The 15,592-nt window shown below is 48.2% G+C and overlaps 1 protein-coding gene across 1 annotated transcript in view; it reads left to right on the top strand.

The window, feature by feature from the left end:
- The window catches only part of Bsn (bassoon presynaptic cytomatrix protein), a 49,287-nt gene that overhangs the window by 2,372 nt on the left and 31,323 nt on the right, over positions 1-15,592 (top strand). The window contains exons 2-3 of the mRNA XM_008853268.1: positions 1,574-1,982; positions 13,204-14,088. Coding sequence (XP_008851490.1) covers positions 1,574-1,982; positions 13,204-14,088 — 1,294 coding nt within the window. The remainder of the gene's footprint in view (positions 1-1,573; positions 1,983-13,203; positions 14,089-15,592) is intronic.

The raw sequence follows: 15,592 nt of genomic DNA, 5'->3' as shown, positions 1-15,592 counted from the left end.
CCCTCTTTCAGAGTGGAAAAGAGGAAAATAAAACGGGCAGAAACAAATTTAAATTGATCCAAAGGAGAAAGAATACAGGGGATTGAATTTTGGCCTGAATGTTTTTTATCTCATGTATCTACCCAACTCTGCTGGCTCCTCTGCATCAGGGCCATATTGGGTGGTCATGGCATCAGGCATATTGGGCTTTCTTTAGTGGTCTTTCAAGGACTGTATCTCAAATCCCACCCAGCCTGAAAGAATAAAGCTTCCGCCATCTTTTAGACTTGGTCATCAGGCTTGACAGAGGGCTGTTAGAAGGAAAGTTCCCTTGTGAATAGGAAGAGCAGGGTATTGACATCACCTTGGGGCTTTTTGAAAGTGCAGTTCCTGTGATGAAGAAATGGCTCAGCGATTAAGAGCATTGGCTACTCTAGCAGAGGACCCGGGTTCAATTCCCAGCATCCATATCTTAGCTAACAACAATCTCAAACTCCAGTTCCAGGGGAATCTGATGCCCTCTTCTGACCTCCATGGGCATTGCATGACATGGGTACACTTACATACATGCAGACAATACACTCATATACATAAAATAAAAATAATAAATAAAAATATTTTAAAGTGCCATTCCTGGGCTGAGGATGTAGTTCAATTGCTACAGTGTTTGCCTGGCATGCACAATGCCCTGGGTTTGATCCCTAGCACCACATAAATCAGGCATGGTGGTACATACCTCTAATCCCAGAACTCTAGAGGTGGAGGGAGGCAGTGTGATGAGGCACCTCAGAACTGACCATAGCTACTCCATGTTATAACCCTAGCTGCTCCCAGCAATTGTAACCAAGAGGCAGTTGGCTCAAGTGGGCCCAGTTGCACCAGGGTGTGGGTTTGAAGAAAAGATCACTGTATACCTGGTTGCTCTTGCTAACTGCTTGTTTTGGGCTTCTGTACTTCCCATTCTGCTCTGCTTGGCTTGCACTTGCAGGAAGAAACTGTTGAGAACTTTTCCACCCCTGAGCCATGAGAAACTGTTGGGGAGGGGCTTTCCACCCCTGAGTGGACAATGATGTGGTTTTTCTGTATAAAAGCCTATCCTGAGAAAGGCTCAGGACTGTACTTGGGATTTAATGTCCAGTGTAGTTGCTGACCAGCTAGAAAGACTTTATTTTGGTAACTCTCTGTGTCGGAGTGGTCTTCTCTGGTGAGACAACCTCACAACAGCAGGAACATTGAAAGTTTAAACTCATCCTTGGCTATCTGGTGAGCCTGAGCTACAGGAGAGTCTGTCACGAACAAATAAACAAAAGAACAATGCTGTCCTACCTCCAGACCTACTGTTAGACTTACTAACTAGAATCTGTTCTTTATCAGGATATGAGAGAGGACAGTCATGATTCTGCCATGTGGCCTGGTGCCAAGGGTTCCAGAGGACAATGCTTGTGAGGGCTTTTCACAGGGTTCGGGAAATGATGGCTGTGCAGGAGAAAGAGGGTGGTGCTGGGGCTTGGAAGGGTCATCCAGGTCGGTAGAGATCTCTGCAAGTTGCTTCTATAAGATGTGTCTCTAACAGTCATTTTCAATGTCATTTCAGCAGTTCTCAGAGACTGGACCCAAAGGAGCCCCTGGGTAGCCAGAGAGCAGCTTCCCCAGCCCCAAAACAAGCTTCTGCTACTGCTCCTGGCCGTGAAAGCCCCCGAGAGACAAAGACCCAAGGCCCATCAGGCCAGGAGGCTGATGGTCCCCGCAGGACACTACAGGTAGACAGCAGGACGCAGCAATCAGGACGGTCCCCCTCGGTGTCACCAGACAGGGGCAGCACCCCTACATCCCCCTACTCCGTTCCCCAGATTGCTCCCCTTCCCAGCAGTACCCTTTGTCCTATATGCAAGACCTCAGACCTCACATCGACTTCCAGCCAGCCAAACTTCAACACCTGCACCCAGTGTCACAACAAGGTCTGCAACCAGTGTGGGTTCAACCCCAACCCTCATCTTACCCAGGTAACTACTCCTTACCCACTTAACCACTGCCTCATTACCATGTCTCTTCTGGTTCCTTTCCCTTCTTTTTACCAACCCTGATTATGGCCATTTTCCTCAACCACATCTTTCCATAACCAACATCTTGGCCCTCCCAGTGGTGGGGGTGGTGGTGGTGGTACTCACTCCAAGATGTGGTATCAGAAAACAAGGCCTGGCCCCAGATCTTCTAAGAGATTCCTATACCCTAAAAGCTTGGAAAGACACCCAAGTAGAAGATGCTTTCTCATCTGGTTCAATTTTGGCTTGAAAAAATGGTCTTGGAGAGGTCAAAGAATCTTATGGACAACTTCTCCCAGTGGTAACTCCATCAGAGAGGTCCATGCTTCCAAAGGGAATCTAGTTTTCCTGGCCCTGGGCTTGCCTCTCTCCTTGACTGTGAGCCCTGGAAAGGGATACTGGTAAGGGGAGAAAGCTTTTAGGGGAGTCAGGAATCTGCATTCTGGCAGGGCTCTGGATGGCTCCCCTCTGGGTTTCAGTTCCAGTTAGCTGGGGTCTGAGATGATGGACTAGACTGCGCTCCCCAATTTTGTGATAGAAACCAAGAATTCACAAGGATAATAGCAACCTACTTCTACCAAGAGGCTATATTGTAGCCATTTCCATGAATTTAGCCTCCCCTGCTCAGAGGATTGTTGGTCCACAGCCTCATCCTGGCTCTTTTGAGGATGCTTTGTGTTAAAGTGGGATGCCTAGCAGAATTCTTGGAGGCTCCCTTTGGTGACCTGGGGGCTGGTGTTCCCATGTGTTGGCTAAGCTGGGGCCAGCCCTTTAAAATGAACGGAGTAGATTTTCTGGCTTCTTTGTACTCCTGTGGGTAACTCATAAAAGTCTCTGCTTCTCCTCAGAAGGCTCTGCCTTGGACAAGGTGGAGAATAGCTAACTGCAGGCAGCCACCGTGATTATCAGCAGCTGGAGGTGTTTGGACCATGTGGGAAGGGGATAAGTGAGAATAGTTGTTAACAGGTCAGGGTCTATATATGCCATGAGGTATGGTGAGTGTGGGATGTGTGGTTTTCGAGAGGTAAGTGTGAGATTCTGAGGAAGGAGCTGTTAGTGTGGGGCGATGACTCAGTGCTTTTGGAGTTGCTCCTGGAGTGTGGAGGCTTCCTGAGGAGGCGTGCACGCTCGTGATTATTGCATCTGTGATTAGAAACAGGCCCATCCCTGCACTGATCAGTTAAGTAAGTGTTAGCTGTTCAATATTAAGAACAATGTGATTGAGGCCAGAGAAGCTCACCTATGGGATTCTACCAATTTAGAAGCCAGAAGTACCTGATCTCACAGGAGCAAGGAGGCTTGGTGGGTGGCCCATGCTTTTGTGGGACACCTCCTCCTTTGTTGCTCTCTCCCCTCTGGAAACTTCTGTGTTTGATACTCCCCGGGATGTTCATTTGTGCTGCAGTCCTTGGTGGGATGGGTGAGGATCAAGGGAGAACCACACATGGTTGTACCAGTCTTGCTGGTAGGTATCCCAGTCCTCACTGTGCCGCAGCCTCAGCCTCCTGGTTCCTTCATACCCAGAACCTTTAGTGAGTTAGGAAGGGAGCCAGCCTTTGGCTGTGCCTGGAAAAACAGCAGAGTAGGAGGACCTTGTAGACACACAGTCCATCTGCCTTGCTGTGCTGGGTGGAAGCCGAGGCTCAGGGCCAGGAGGAAAGGGAGCCTCAAACTTACTGAAGATTCACAGTATTTGGTGGAGAGCAAGCCTCTTTGCCAAATACTTCAAACGAATGCTGGGTTGGACAGATCAGGTTCTTTCTCAGAGCCTTTTGCATCTTCAGGGGCATCCAGAGCTTTAAGACAGAGGTTTACATTGGCAGCTTTTCCCAGACTTGCTTTCACAGAGAGTGGTAGGTGCTGCTGTTCTATGGCACCCAATTTGAGGAACACTGACCTGGTCCATTTCATGTCTGTGGGTGCTCTATTCTACTGGGGCCTCCAGACAGAATCTCTGCTTTTCTACAGCTGGCTTTCTGTAGTGTTCTTGTCAAGGAAAACTAAACCTTGGCACTTTTTCCTGAGGAGTGGGAAATCATAATTATCACAGTGCCACTGTCCTTTTTTCATTTGCTAAGAGCAGATTCGCCTTTCTGATCATACCTTTATGTGATGAGAAAAGACTTTCAAAGTTTTGCTCACATATCTGATGTTTTATCTGTCCTGGGAGATCATGTCTATTCTGCACACCACTAACTCAATGTTATGTCCACCAAGAAGGCTTTTCCAGGATTGAGCCTCTGTCTGACCTGACATTCTGTTCATGTGTAAGGGGCTAGTTGTGAAATCAACTATGTCGGGTGGTAGGGGCATCTGGAAGGGTAGCTTTTTCCAGGAAACTCAGTGACATCCATACACTTCCTTTTTTGGTGTCCCAGTTGGCAGGTGGGTGTACCTCAGCTCAGATGGCCTAAGGCAGGAGCCACAGGGAAGAGTCATGGGGATCCTGTCTGGGATAAAGAATATACCTGGAACTGCTGGTGTGGTAATGCTAAGTCTTGATTGAGGAAGCCTGCCAGTCCAGATCCCATGTTTAGGGCATACTAGCAGGAAGTGTAGACAGAGGGAGGGATCTAGCAGTCCTAGAGAGGAAGGAGGGCCACATAAATGACATGGAGGATCTTAGGGCCTATTCTTGGGTATTGGATATGTGACCATGAAAAAATGTAACCTTTCTCTTATATGTCATGACTAGAGGCTTGTAGTTGGTGTGAGACTCAAGTTACCATGCAGATTGGGGTGGAGTTGAACTATCATGATGATCAGGCAGTATGGGAGCCAATGAACAGAACAGAACTGGGCACTACTAGATGATGGTCACCATGAGTCAGGGATTTTATTTTTGTGTCTCCTGGCATCAGGGTCTTGCTACTTTAGCAGGTGCTGCAGAGGAACAGATTAGGTCCAGAGATGAGAATCACACTGTAGGCAGAGCAGCCAGCCACATTTGGCCAGAAGCAATGTCTGAAATCTAGAATTACTGTTTTTCTAGTCAGTGGGCCCAAGCTTCTGTTAGCCCCCAGGGATACTGGCTGCTACTACCCTCATGTAGACACAGAAGTATCTTTCCTTCCATGTCCAAGTTGGCCAGATATCAAGGGTCTGTAGAAGCAGAGGCATGACACATATATTGCTGGGTTTTGTCATCTATGAAGCACCTTAACACTATGGAAAATTGGAAGAAGAGCTCAGAACTTGCTCTGTTTATGGACAGGGTGACAGTTTTATGAAGTCTTGGCTTATTTTTGAATCATTCTGTAGCAAAAGAGCTGGGGACTCCAAAACAATGGCTTGTTGTCTAGTTTTCTCCCAAGGAATCCCACCCATGCCTCCTCACTTTTCTTCAGAATGAGATTGTTTCTGTAATAAATGGGGCTGGACCAGGCATTCCTCTTGGAAGAAGGCCATTTCTTCCTAGATTTCTCTTCTTTAGGGAAGGTAAAGAATATCACCTGCTAAAACCATGGCAAAAGTTAGGAGTTTCCTTTTGGGGTCAGCACAGTTCTTACACCCACAGGAAACCTCCCTCTGCCTATGTACCAATAGGCCAGAGATGTTAGCATTCATTGCTGGGGATAGGGAGGAAGTGGGGAAATGGCTTCCCCGTCTCTTCCTAGGTGTAGGTTTAGGACAAACTTCTTCAATACCAGGTTTCTTCAAAGTGGAAGCAGGCATACAAGAACTGACCTCAGTGGCTTTGCTAATGCCCAGGGCCCACTCAGCTGGTCAGCCTCTACAATCCTCTACAACAGAAAGGAGGACACAATGCCTTTGTCTATTCTGATAGTCTGGGGGAGACGGCAAGGTATGGGCAGGTAGCTGCTGGGCAGAGAGGATGGACGGTGAGGCACAATAGCCAGCAGGCATGGGAGTGAGCTATAGGAGGATGTGAACACTGGTGTAGCCCACTTATGTCTGCCTTGGAGCCTCTGTGCCCACTCAGAGCAGCCCCTGTAGCACATTCTGGCCCAGGCTTCTTCTAGACAAGTCTGTCTTTGACCTGTGAGCAGTATCCCAGGAGTGAGTGCAGTGTACAGGCAGGACACCTGCATGTCCAGCCAGATAAGCTAAGTCCTCCTGAACACCTCCAAAAGGGAGGCCATGGCCTGTACTTGCCAGGCTCATATTCTGTTCCCATGGGGAGCATGAGGGCAGCCACCCTGTATCAGCTTTATCTACCCCTGCCCTACCCCTTGTTCTAGATTCACTTCTAAGCCCCCCTGAGAAAACTACTGGGCTCATTAGATGGTTCAGCAGATAAAGGCACTTGTCATCAAGCAGAGGACTTGAGTTCTGCATCTGGGATCTGTGTGGAGAGAATTTGTCCACTAGCCTCCAGATGTGCACCATGGGATATGCTTATGCTCACACGCTTGCACACACATAAAATAAATAATTTAAAAATTTTGATGAAAACTACCACAAAGGGAGCATGGTCATGGCCTTGCCTATTCTAGTCTTGGACTTTGATGACACCAAGCCAAGGATGTTTAACTTGCTGCCTCCCCTCCCCCTTACCCTGAAGCCAAACCTTGAGCTTAGGCACTTCCCTAAGGTGGGTGGTGTGGAGAAGGAAGGGAGCCCACACAGTGGCTCTAAGCATCTCCCTCTAATGCCTGCATCCCACAACTTCCCGGCAAGGGCCAGGGCACCAGATGGCCCGGGGGTGGTGCTGTGAGTTCAGCACAGAACCCTCTGCTGTAGCCAGAAGCCTTGCCCCCTTTCCTCTACCCCCTCCTGGCCACACTGCCACTTGGGCCAGACATATAGAAGTGAGGAGCAGATGTTACAAGGACATGGGATCTTCAATGAGCTGAAGAGAGGCAAAGGTGGCCTCCTCCTTACTGGCCAGTACCCCAAATAAAATGGAAGTAATATCCAGGCAGCCTGGGGATGGGGAAGGGGCTTTTAGCCACTGTCATCTAGTCCTTGGGCAGTTTGCCTTATTTTGCCACTTTGATACAAAACACTTTCAGTAAGTAGGAAAATGCCCTCTGAGCTTCTACCAGCTCTAACAGGCAGCCAGTCCTACTGTTAGTAGGCCTCAGGCTGACTGTGTTCTCAGAAGACAGGACCTTGCTTGGACCTGTAGGATGGAGTCCAGAACTACTGGGGACATGAGGAAGAGACTACTGTGCTGGAGCATGAGGAAGAGACTACTGTGCTGGAGCATGAGCTATTTCAAGGCCAGAGCTGTGAAGTGTTGCTGCTGCCCATAAAAGAAAGCTATGCATCCAGCTGAGAATGAATGTGAAAGTAATCCAGAAAAGAAAACATGGAATTTTATTCCTAAAATTCATATTTTTATATTTGAGGGAAAAAGAGAATGAAGACAATGGAATAAAGACGGCAGAGAAAAAGGCCAGCAAGGGGGCTCAGTGGGTAAAGGTATTTGCTGCCAAGCCTGATGGCCTGAATTCAATCCCTGGGACCCAGCTGGTAGAAAAAGAGTGCTAACTCCTGCAAGGTGTCCTTTGATCTCCACATGTAAGCTGTACTGCACAGGCATGTATGCATACACACAAACAATACATACACACTAAATAAATAAATAAAAATAAATAAATAAATAGGTCATTAAAAAATTGTAAAGCTAGGCATGGTGGCACATGTCTTTAATACCTAATACTCAGGAGGCAGAGGCAGGTGAATCTCTGTGAGACAGGCCAGACTGAGAATGAGTTCCAGGCCAGCTGTGGCTACAAAATATTTTTTATTTTGTTATTTTTATTTATGTGTATGTATGTATATGAGTGTCCATTGAGGGCAGAAAAGGGTGTCAGATCCCTTGAAGCTGGAGTTACAGGCAGTTGTGCTAGGAACTGAACTTGGGTCCTCTAGAAGGGCCATAAATGCTCTTAACAGCCAAGTAATCTCTCCAGCCCCTTGAAATAAAAATTTAAAAATTATAAGAGACCTGTCTCAAAATGAAAAAAATAAAACCCAAACTAGAAAGAAAGAATGAAACAAAAAACTTCCCAAATTTCACATAGGTATTTAAATGATTATTTTTGGTAATGGTACTGGGACTCAACCCAGGGCCTGTACTGCTAGGTACTGTGTGTTGTACCATTGATTCACACAACTAGCTAAAGTTCAAATTATTGTTGTCAAGAAGTATCAATAGCTTTCAATGGAGAAAACACAAATGGTGCTGGGAAATCAGGGTATCCGCATGCAACAGAATTAAATTAGGCCCTTATACAAGCCATATATAACAACCCAAAGTGAACCAACACCTACATGCAAGAGCTAAACTATAAAACTCTCATAAGAAAATATAAGGCCAGCCAGGTATGGTGGTGCACACCTTTACTCCCAGCATTCAAGAAGCAGAGGCAGGCAGATCTCTGTGAGATCAAAGCTAACCTGATCTACATAGCAAGTTCCAGGTCAGCCAGGGCTACATAGAGACCCTGTCTAAGAAGCAAAAAAACAAACACAATAGTGGCAGACAACCCCTTGTAACTCCAATTCCAGAGGATCCGATGCCCTCTTCTGGTCTTTGTAGGCATTGCATAAATGGCTGCACTTACATATATGCAGGTAATACACCATACATGTAAAATAAGAATAAATCCCCCCCCCACCAAAAGATGTGATCAGCAGAGTAAAAAGTATGGGAGAAAGAAAATATTTGCCAATAATATATCTAATAAGGAACTGGTATTCAGCACATACAAGTCCTACAACCCAACAACTAAATGACACCAAGAGACCATCAGAAAAACTCTTGATGCCTTAATGGTAAAGTGACACCAAACAGACAAATTTTTCCTCCTCAATATGTACTATGAGAAATTTTAAGGCTGAAGAAAGTTGAAAGAATTGTACAAGGAACACCTACAAATCAACTATTTGTGTCTGTAATTAGCCCGGGGCTGTTCTGGTTTTACCACATATCCATTCTTCTGTCTGCCTGTCTGACCCTCTGCCTGACCATCTCTCCATTCATCTGATTTCTTTGTTGGATTTCAAAGTATGTTGCAGGTATCAGTATATTTCACACTAATCATTTTAGCAAACATTTCTATTAAGTACAATTCAGTGTTTAAGGTTCTTTCTAGGTAAAATATACATGTAATGAAATTTACAGGGCTTAAATGCACCATTTAGTGAGCTTTGAAGAGCTGGGTCAGCTCCACTAGGGGTTGTAGATTGTCTACAGTAACTGTGGGAGTCAGTTCAATGGAAGCCTAGGAGGCAAGAGCAAAGGACTTTTGAGGAGAGGCCAGGAGGATGAAGATACTTGGAAAGCAATAAAATTCAAGAAGAGAAAGGGATATGAAGTCCTGGGGAGCCTTAAGGATCCAGGGGAATTTTAAAAAGAGGAGCTGGGCAAGTCCAGGGAGTGCAGCTTTTCCTGGAAAGTGAGATTGGGCACTGAGACTGCAGGAGAGGGCAGAGCACACAGCCTGGGAGAGTGAGGAGGCTGTGCAGAGTAATATGAAAGGAGTCCAGGGATGTGGGGCAGTGCAGAAGCAGATGTGCCTAGGGATCAGCAAGGGGATAGTCTCTTCCTCTATGGAGTTCTAGGCTAGTGAAGCCTTCCCACCTCGTGGAATAGTTAGTTCTGCCTTCACAAACCCTAGCCTCAGATTTGGGGGTGTCTTCAGATCTCTGGATTGACACAGACCTCTCCTGTGGGCCATACATTATTGAGTCAATGTATTCTTCCCTGTTGGATTTTGTGGTTACTACTCTGTAAGCCTGAGGTCAGCCAGCTGACAGGCAAACAGACTGTTTGTGGATGTGGGACAGTGGGTGTTAGATGAAGTAGGTGATCTCTCCATTGCTATATGAGGATCAAGGTCAGCCTGAAACTGGCCTCTCCTTGTCCAGGGATTATGGGATGTATATGTGTGCTATACCTCCTATTGAGACCTAACCAATGACTCATAGCCGAGAAAAGCATGGTGTCACACTGGCATGGGGTCGCCCCAGGAGCCTCTGGCTTTGGTAGCAGCAGGGAATGCTCCTTTATGAGCTGCCTCTCTGATGTTTAAACTTGTACCAAAATGGAAAGCATGAATGCGGTATCAAGCATGATGTCAGTGTCGAGTGATTCAACACCAAATGCCTATTCTCCCAGGGCTTGCAGGCAAGCAGCTGCTCTCCACAGGAAGGAACTCTAAGTGGCGCACATCTGCAGCCTTCCTTTGTTGCAGGGATAGGGGACCAGAGTGGCAAGAGAACCTTTTAATTTGGAGGCCATTAGAGCTTTCTGGCAGTCTTTTGACAATGAGAAATTTCCACCCTAGGAACATCCTGCACGGCCAGATATGTCAAACATGGCTGGGTCCCATCTGAAGCTGACACACAGGGTGGTAGGTCCCAGGCCACTAATGTGGAAGATATAAAGGACACCTCCTATTCCCCTCATTGCCTCAGAGACCAGTAGAAGGAGCAACAGGGAGTGGCCATGCAGACAGATTGTTCACAGCTGTTTATTCAATGTAGGGTTCACAGAGTCTGCTGCCTGGTCCCCAAACCTCTGAAGTCTTGATGGACTACTTAGCTACCCTTCTGCACACTGAACAGTTTGAGTAAAGGAACATTTAGGAAAGACTCTTTCAGGAGAAAGTCCTTTTAGAGCCACAAAGCCCACAGGACCATGCCTTTGCAAATCTGCAGCATGCTCCTGGCTGAGTGGGCAAGACCCCTGTGGAAGTCACATTTCTAGAGCTTCTGCTTCCCCTCTTCCAAGCTGCTTCCAGCCTGCATACCACACAGAGCTTTCCCTTCCTTACTGCCACCCAGGCCCCCACTGGGCTAGGGTGCAGGGATTCCACAGAGGTCCCTGCTGGCAATAAGGGTCAGCTTGATAAAAGTCAGTGTCTGGCAGAGTCATCTTCTTCAGAGTAACCCAAGAAAGTACCCCAAGCTCTACCTCTGGCTCCTGGAACATGAGTCATGAGACCTGCACATCTGGGCAAGTACCATGTCAGGACATCAGGGCCCTAAGGAGTTCCTGTCACACTGGTAGAAGGTTAGTCCTTCTAATTCTGGTGAGCAGCTTAAAAGGTATCTAAGAGTCATAGGGTCCTCCTGGGCTCAGCTTCCTGAAGGAGAGGCATCACTCTATGTTGCTAAGAATGGCTGCAACTGCTACTGGTTCTGAGGCCCAGGGGGTCTGTCACAGCACTGTCCCTGTGTACCCTGACTAGTTGGATAGGTGGGTGGGGATGTACAACCTTCATCTTTCTCTAGTCTCATAGCATGGGCATGGTAGGGACCTTGGAGCAGGGAGGAAAGGCTAAGATATGTCTCTCCCATCAAACTACTGGAGGCAGAAGGGGAAGTCTTTCTGAGTTCAGAGAGCTGCCTCTGCTAGGGTCCTCAGGAGGCCTCATGAACCAGGTCTGTCTTCCTAAGCCTGAGCCTGGGAGGGGTTGGGAGAGAATGCGGTCAAAGCTCCTTGCCACTGTCTGGAAGAAGCTGGATAGAAATAGCTGCACCCATCTGGGAGATGAGTCACTGAGGGGTGTTTCAGCCATTTCTTGAAGTTCTATTTTAGGTGAGATGCCTGTGGCACAGCCTGGGTGATGGGGGCTGGGGAAAGAAAGGTGTTAATGGTAAGTACAGGAGTTTTACCACGTGTCTTTGTTTAGCCCAGTCCAGACACATGTCAGGGTCACTCTGAAGTCTCAAGACAGGTAACTTACCTCCCAGATCCCAGGAAGTCTTCCCTCAGGTCATGACAGGAATGAGACCTTGAGTATGGGCTAGGTATCTACCTCGGGAACTGATTTGTTGGCTGCCACCATGGGGCAGAGGATGGCCCTCCCATAAGGAAGCAAATCTCTTCCGAGAGTCCCTTTCAAGATGTACAGAGGCAGCCTGCTCCTGGGAACTCCCACTTTGATGAGAGTAAGCCCCTCTCCACCTAGAAGGAACTTTCTAGAGGAGGATGTACCAGGGACTGAAATATTTTTTTCTGTTACTTCTATCCCAATGTAGACAGTTTCCTTGGATCTTCAAATGCACAGGGGTGAGGTACAGTTCCCAACTGGGACTAGACTTCATACCTCACTGCCTCAGCATCACTGTTTTGAGTTTCTAGAGCTGGGCTTGGTCTTTAGGGGAGAGGGGTATTCCACTGTTTGCAGAGGTGATTTCTAGACCCCTAACTTGGCCTAACATAAAGTTGAATGGCCTTCAGAAGAGGTGGGACCACGGAAGGCACTGGGCTCCAGGTTACCCAGGCTGGGGATCAGGAGGTGAATAGATGTGTCAGAGCTGCTCTTGCCAATAGCAATACTTGCTAGCCAGGTGGCCACAAGAGCATGTTGCTAAATCACTTCAGCCTTTGTTTCCTCCGCTGTGAGGACAAAATACCCATGAAATGTCTTCTATGATGCTTGGCATAGGGGGGTGCTCACAAAAATGCAGTGTTCTCTCCAGCCTTGGGTGCTGCTTTTGAAAGGCCATTGGGTGGGAAGCCTGAGCTAGGCTCTCCACCCGGTAAGTCACCCACAGCAGCAGAGACCCAGTGTAGCCCTGAGGCTTCATGAGCTCTGAAAATCACTTGTGAGAGCAGGAGGTCCAATGTGTCAGGAATGAGATAGCCAAGGAAAAGTGGCAGGAAAAAGAGATCAGACAGAGGGGAAGGTTGTGCTGGCTCATGGTGAAGTTTCTCTAGTGTATTAGGAGACCACTTAGAGGTGTTTGAATCCGTATGTGATATACTCTAATTTATAAGTGGCTTTATTTGGAAAAACAAACCTGTAGTATTGACTTGTGTGGCTGAAAGTCCAAGGATGGACTTAAGGCACAGCCAAATCCAGGGAAGTAAAGGCTGTTGTCAGATCTACTCCTTTTCTTGGCTCTCCTAGAGCTGTCTGTTGATTTCATTCTTAGTATCTCCCTGTATTTTGGGAGAGAAAGCTGCTGACCACTACCAGGACACATACTTCTGACTAGTAATCCAAAAGGAAAGGAAAAGGTGTCTCTGTTCTGCTATTCATTTATCACCTAGGTGACCTGGAGGACTCTAATTGGCCGTGTGGCAAGATAATATGTCCATCCCTGTACAGGTTCAGGGAAAGTACATGTTTATTACATGACTATTACATGAATGGGTTGGTATCCCTGCTTGTGCTAGAAGCCAACCCTGGCTGCCATGGAACTTTGAGCACCATGACCCTGGTCACACTGCTAACTGTGTTGCTTCTTTCCTCAGGTGAAAGAGTGGCTCTGTCTGAACTGTCAGATGCAGAGGGCTCTGGGAATGGATATGACCACTGCACCTCGTTCCAAGAGTCAGCAGCAGCTACACTCCCCAGCCCTGTCTCCTGCCCACTCCCCAGCCAAACAGCCTCTGGGGAAGCCAGAACAAGAGAGATCTCGGGGCCCAGGGGGACAACAGCCTGGTCCCCGCCAGGCTGAGACAGCCAGAGCCACCTCAGTACCTGGCCCTACCCAGGCAACTGCCCCTCCAGAGCTGGGGAGGGTATCTCCTCAACCCCCTTTCTCCACTAAGCCTTCCACAGCTGAGCCCAGGCCACCTGCAGGAGAGGCCCAGGGCAAAAGTGCCACCACAGTGCCGTCTGGGCTTGGTGCTGGTGAACAGACCCAGGAGGGTCTCACAGGGAAGCTCTTCGGCCTTGGCGCATCATTGCTGACCCAGGCGAGCACCCTCATGTCTGTGCAGCCTGAGACTGAAACCCAGAGCCAGCCTTCCCCCAGCAAGGGGCCACCCAAGATTGTCTTCAGTGATGCCAGCAAGGAGGCTGGCCCAAGACCCCCAGTCTCAGGGCCTGGGTCTGGGCCAACACCTGGAGCCAAAACTGAGCCTGGGGCTAGAACAGGTCCTGGACCAGGGTCGGGAGCCCTAGCGAAAACTGGGGGAATAGCCAGTACAAAGCATGGCAGAGCAGAACATCAGGCAGCATCCAAGGCTGCTGCCAAGCCAAAGATCACGCCGAAGGAAAGGGCCACCTGCCCACTGTGCCAAGCCGAGCTCAATGTGGGTAGCAAGGGCCCAGCCAACTATAACACCTGCACGACCTGCAAGCTCCAGGTGTGCAACTTATGTGGCTTCAATCCAACCCCCGATCTGGTGGAGGTAAGAGAGCAGGGCCAAGCATGCTCCCTTGAATTATGGTGAGGGACCAAGGCCTAGATTAGTGGTGGGGGGAGGGGCATGGGAGCAAGAAAAGGCACAGAGAGCTGGATCTGCAGCAGTCAATGGGCTGCCCTTAACAACCAGTGTTGCAGAGGGGCTACACTCCCTCTTTTGCTCCTGCCTCATGCCCCAGTCCTTCCACTCAGAGAACTAATTGTCACAGTAGGTGGAGGTAATGTTGGCTCTTACTGTCTGACCAATACCTTCAGAAAGGTTCCAGACTTGGGATACCCATTTCCAGCTATAGTGAGCATGTTCCTAATGAAAAATGCCTACTTCACTTATCAGGCAGGAAGATCCTGAGGCCCCATCCTGTTCTGGATCTGCAACTCTGAACAAAGGAAAACAATTGAAGGGCCATGGGCCTGGAGGCTTTTCTCACATTGAAGCAGACTATGTCCTACTGCCCAGGCTCCAAGCCAGCCTGCAGATATCCATACTCAATCCTCTTCTCTCAAGCCATGGGTGTTGATATTTACTTGTCAAAGTCCTAGAGCCTTTGGTCTGCATATTTTCCCTGGTTAGGCCTGAGCTCTCTTAGGGACTACTTGTGAGGATGCTCAAAGATGCTCTTCTTATCCATTGGAAAGTTTGAGGGTAAGCCAAGGTAGAGACCATTCTCTCTACTATCCTTGCTCCAGGAAAGGGTTCTAGCACTGGGCAGAGCCAAACAGAAGGGAGAAAGAGGCCTGCTGTCAAGGCCAGTGTTCTTGTCAAGCTTGGAGTCTAGCCTAAATGGCCGGAAAGAAGTACCCGGGAAGAGATGAACCATCCTGGACCTTGTGATTGTGTTTGTTCTTGCTTTAATACCATAACTCTCACTCTCCCTTGCCTAGGACCACCAGGTAAACCTCACCATGACTACCTTTAGAATGGCTGAGCATATCCTCTGGGGGGTCTGATTGGCTCATCTTGCCAGGTGGATGTATATAATGTCAGGAGTTGATTGGGCCAAACCCTCTGCCTCCTCATGTTGGGGAAGCTACATAAGCTACTTGTGCTCTTCAGTTGAATCATGCATGGCTGATGGTGGAGCAGGAAACACAAGCCGCTGCTTGGCCAGGGTGGGACAAGAGAGGGTATGGAGCGGCTATTGTCTCTATGCTATCTTGTTCTGACTTCCTTGGACCAGGCCTCCTTGAGAGCCCCATGGTAGCTACCCTAGTGTGACTAAGAAGACTACTAGACCACACCACAGGCCATATTTTCCAATGTATAGGGGGGGAGCAGTCCTGAGAGAGATGAATGATGTTTTGTGTGATATTCATATGTCCCTCTAGACAACACCACCTCTTCAATCTGTAGGCTCAGTGGCTCACTTGAGGACACCTGGTCTGGTCAGCAGTAGGGAAGTACATATCAAGGAGTTAGTTTCCCCAGAGACTGTTCTATCTAGATACTTCTAGATATAAGCTCACTGCTGGTAGGATGAGGTGCTCTTATA

This window comes from Nannospalax galili, unplaced genomic scaffold (assembly GCF_000622305.1).
Source record: "Nannospalax galili isolate Female #2095 unplaced genomic scaffold, S.galili_v1.0 scaffold786, whole genome shotgun sequence".
Lineage (NCBI taxonomy): Eukaryota > Metazoa > Chordata > Mammalia > Rodentia > Spalacidae > Nannospalax > Nannospalax galili.
This window is presented reverse-complemented; position numbering and strand designations above follow the sequence as displayed.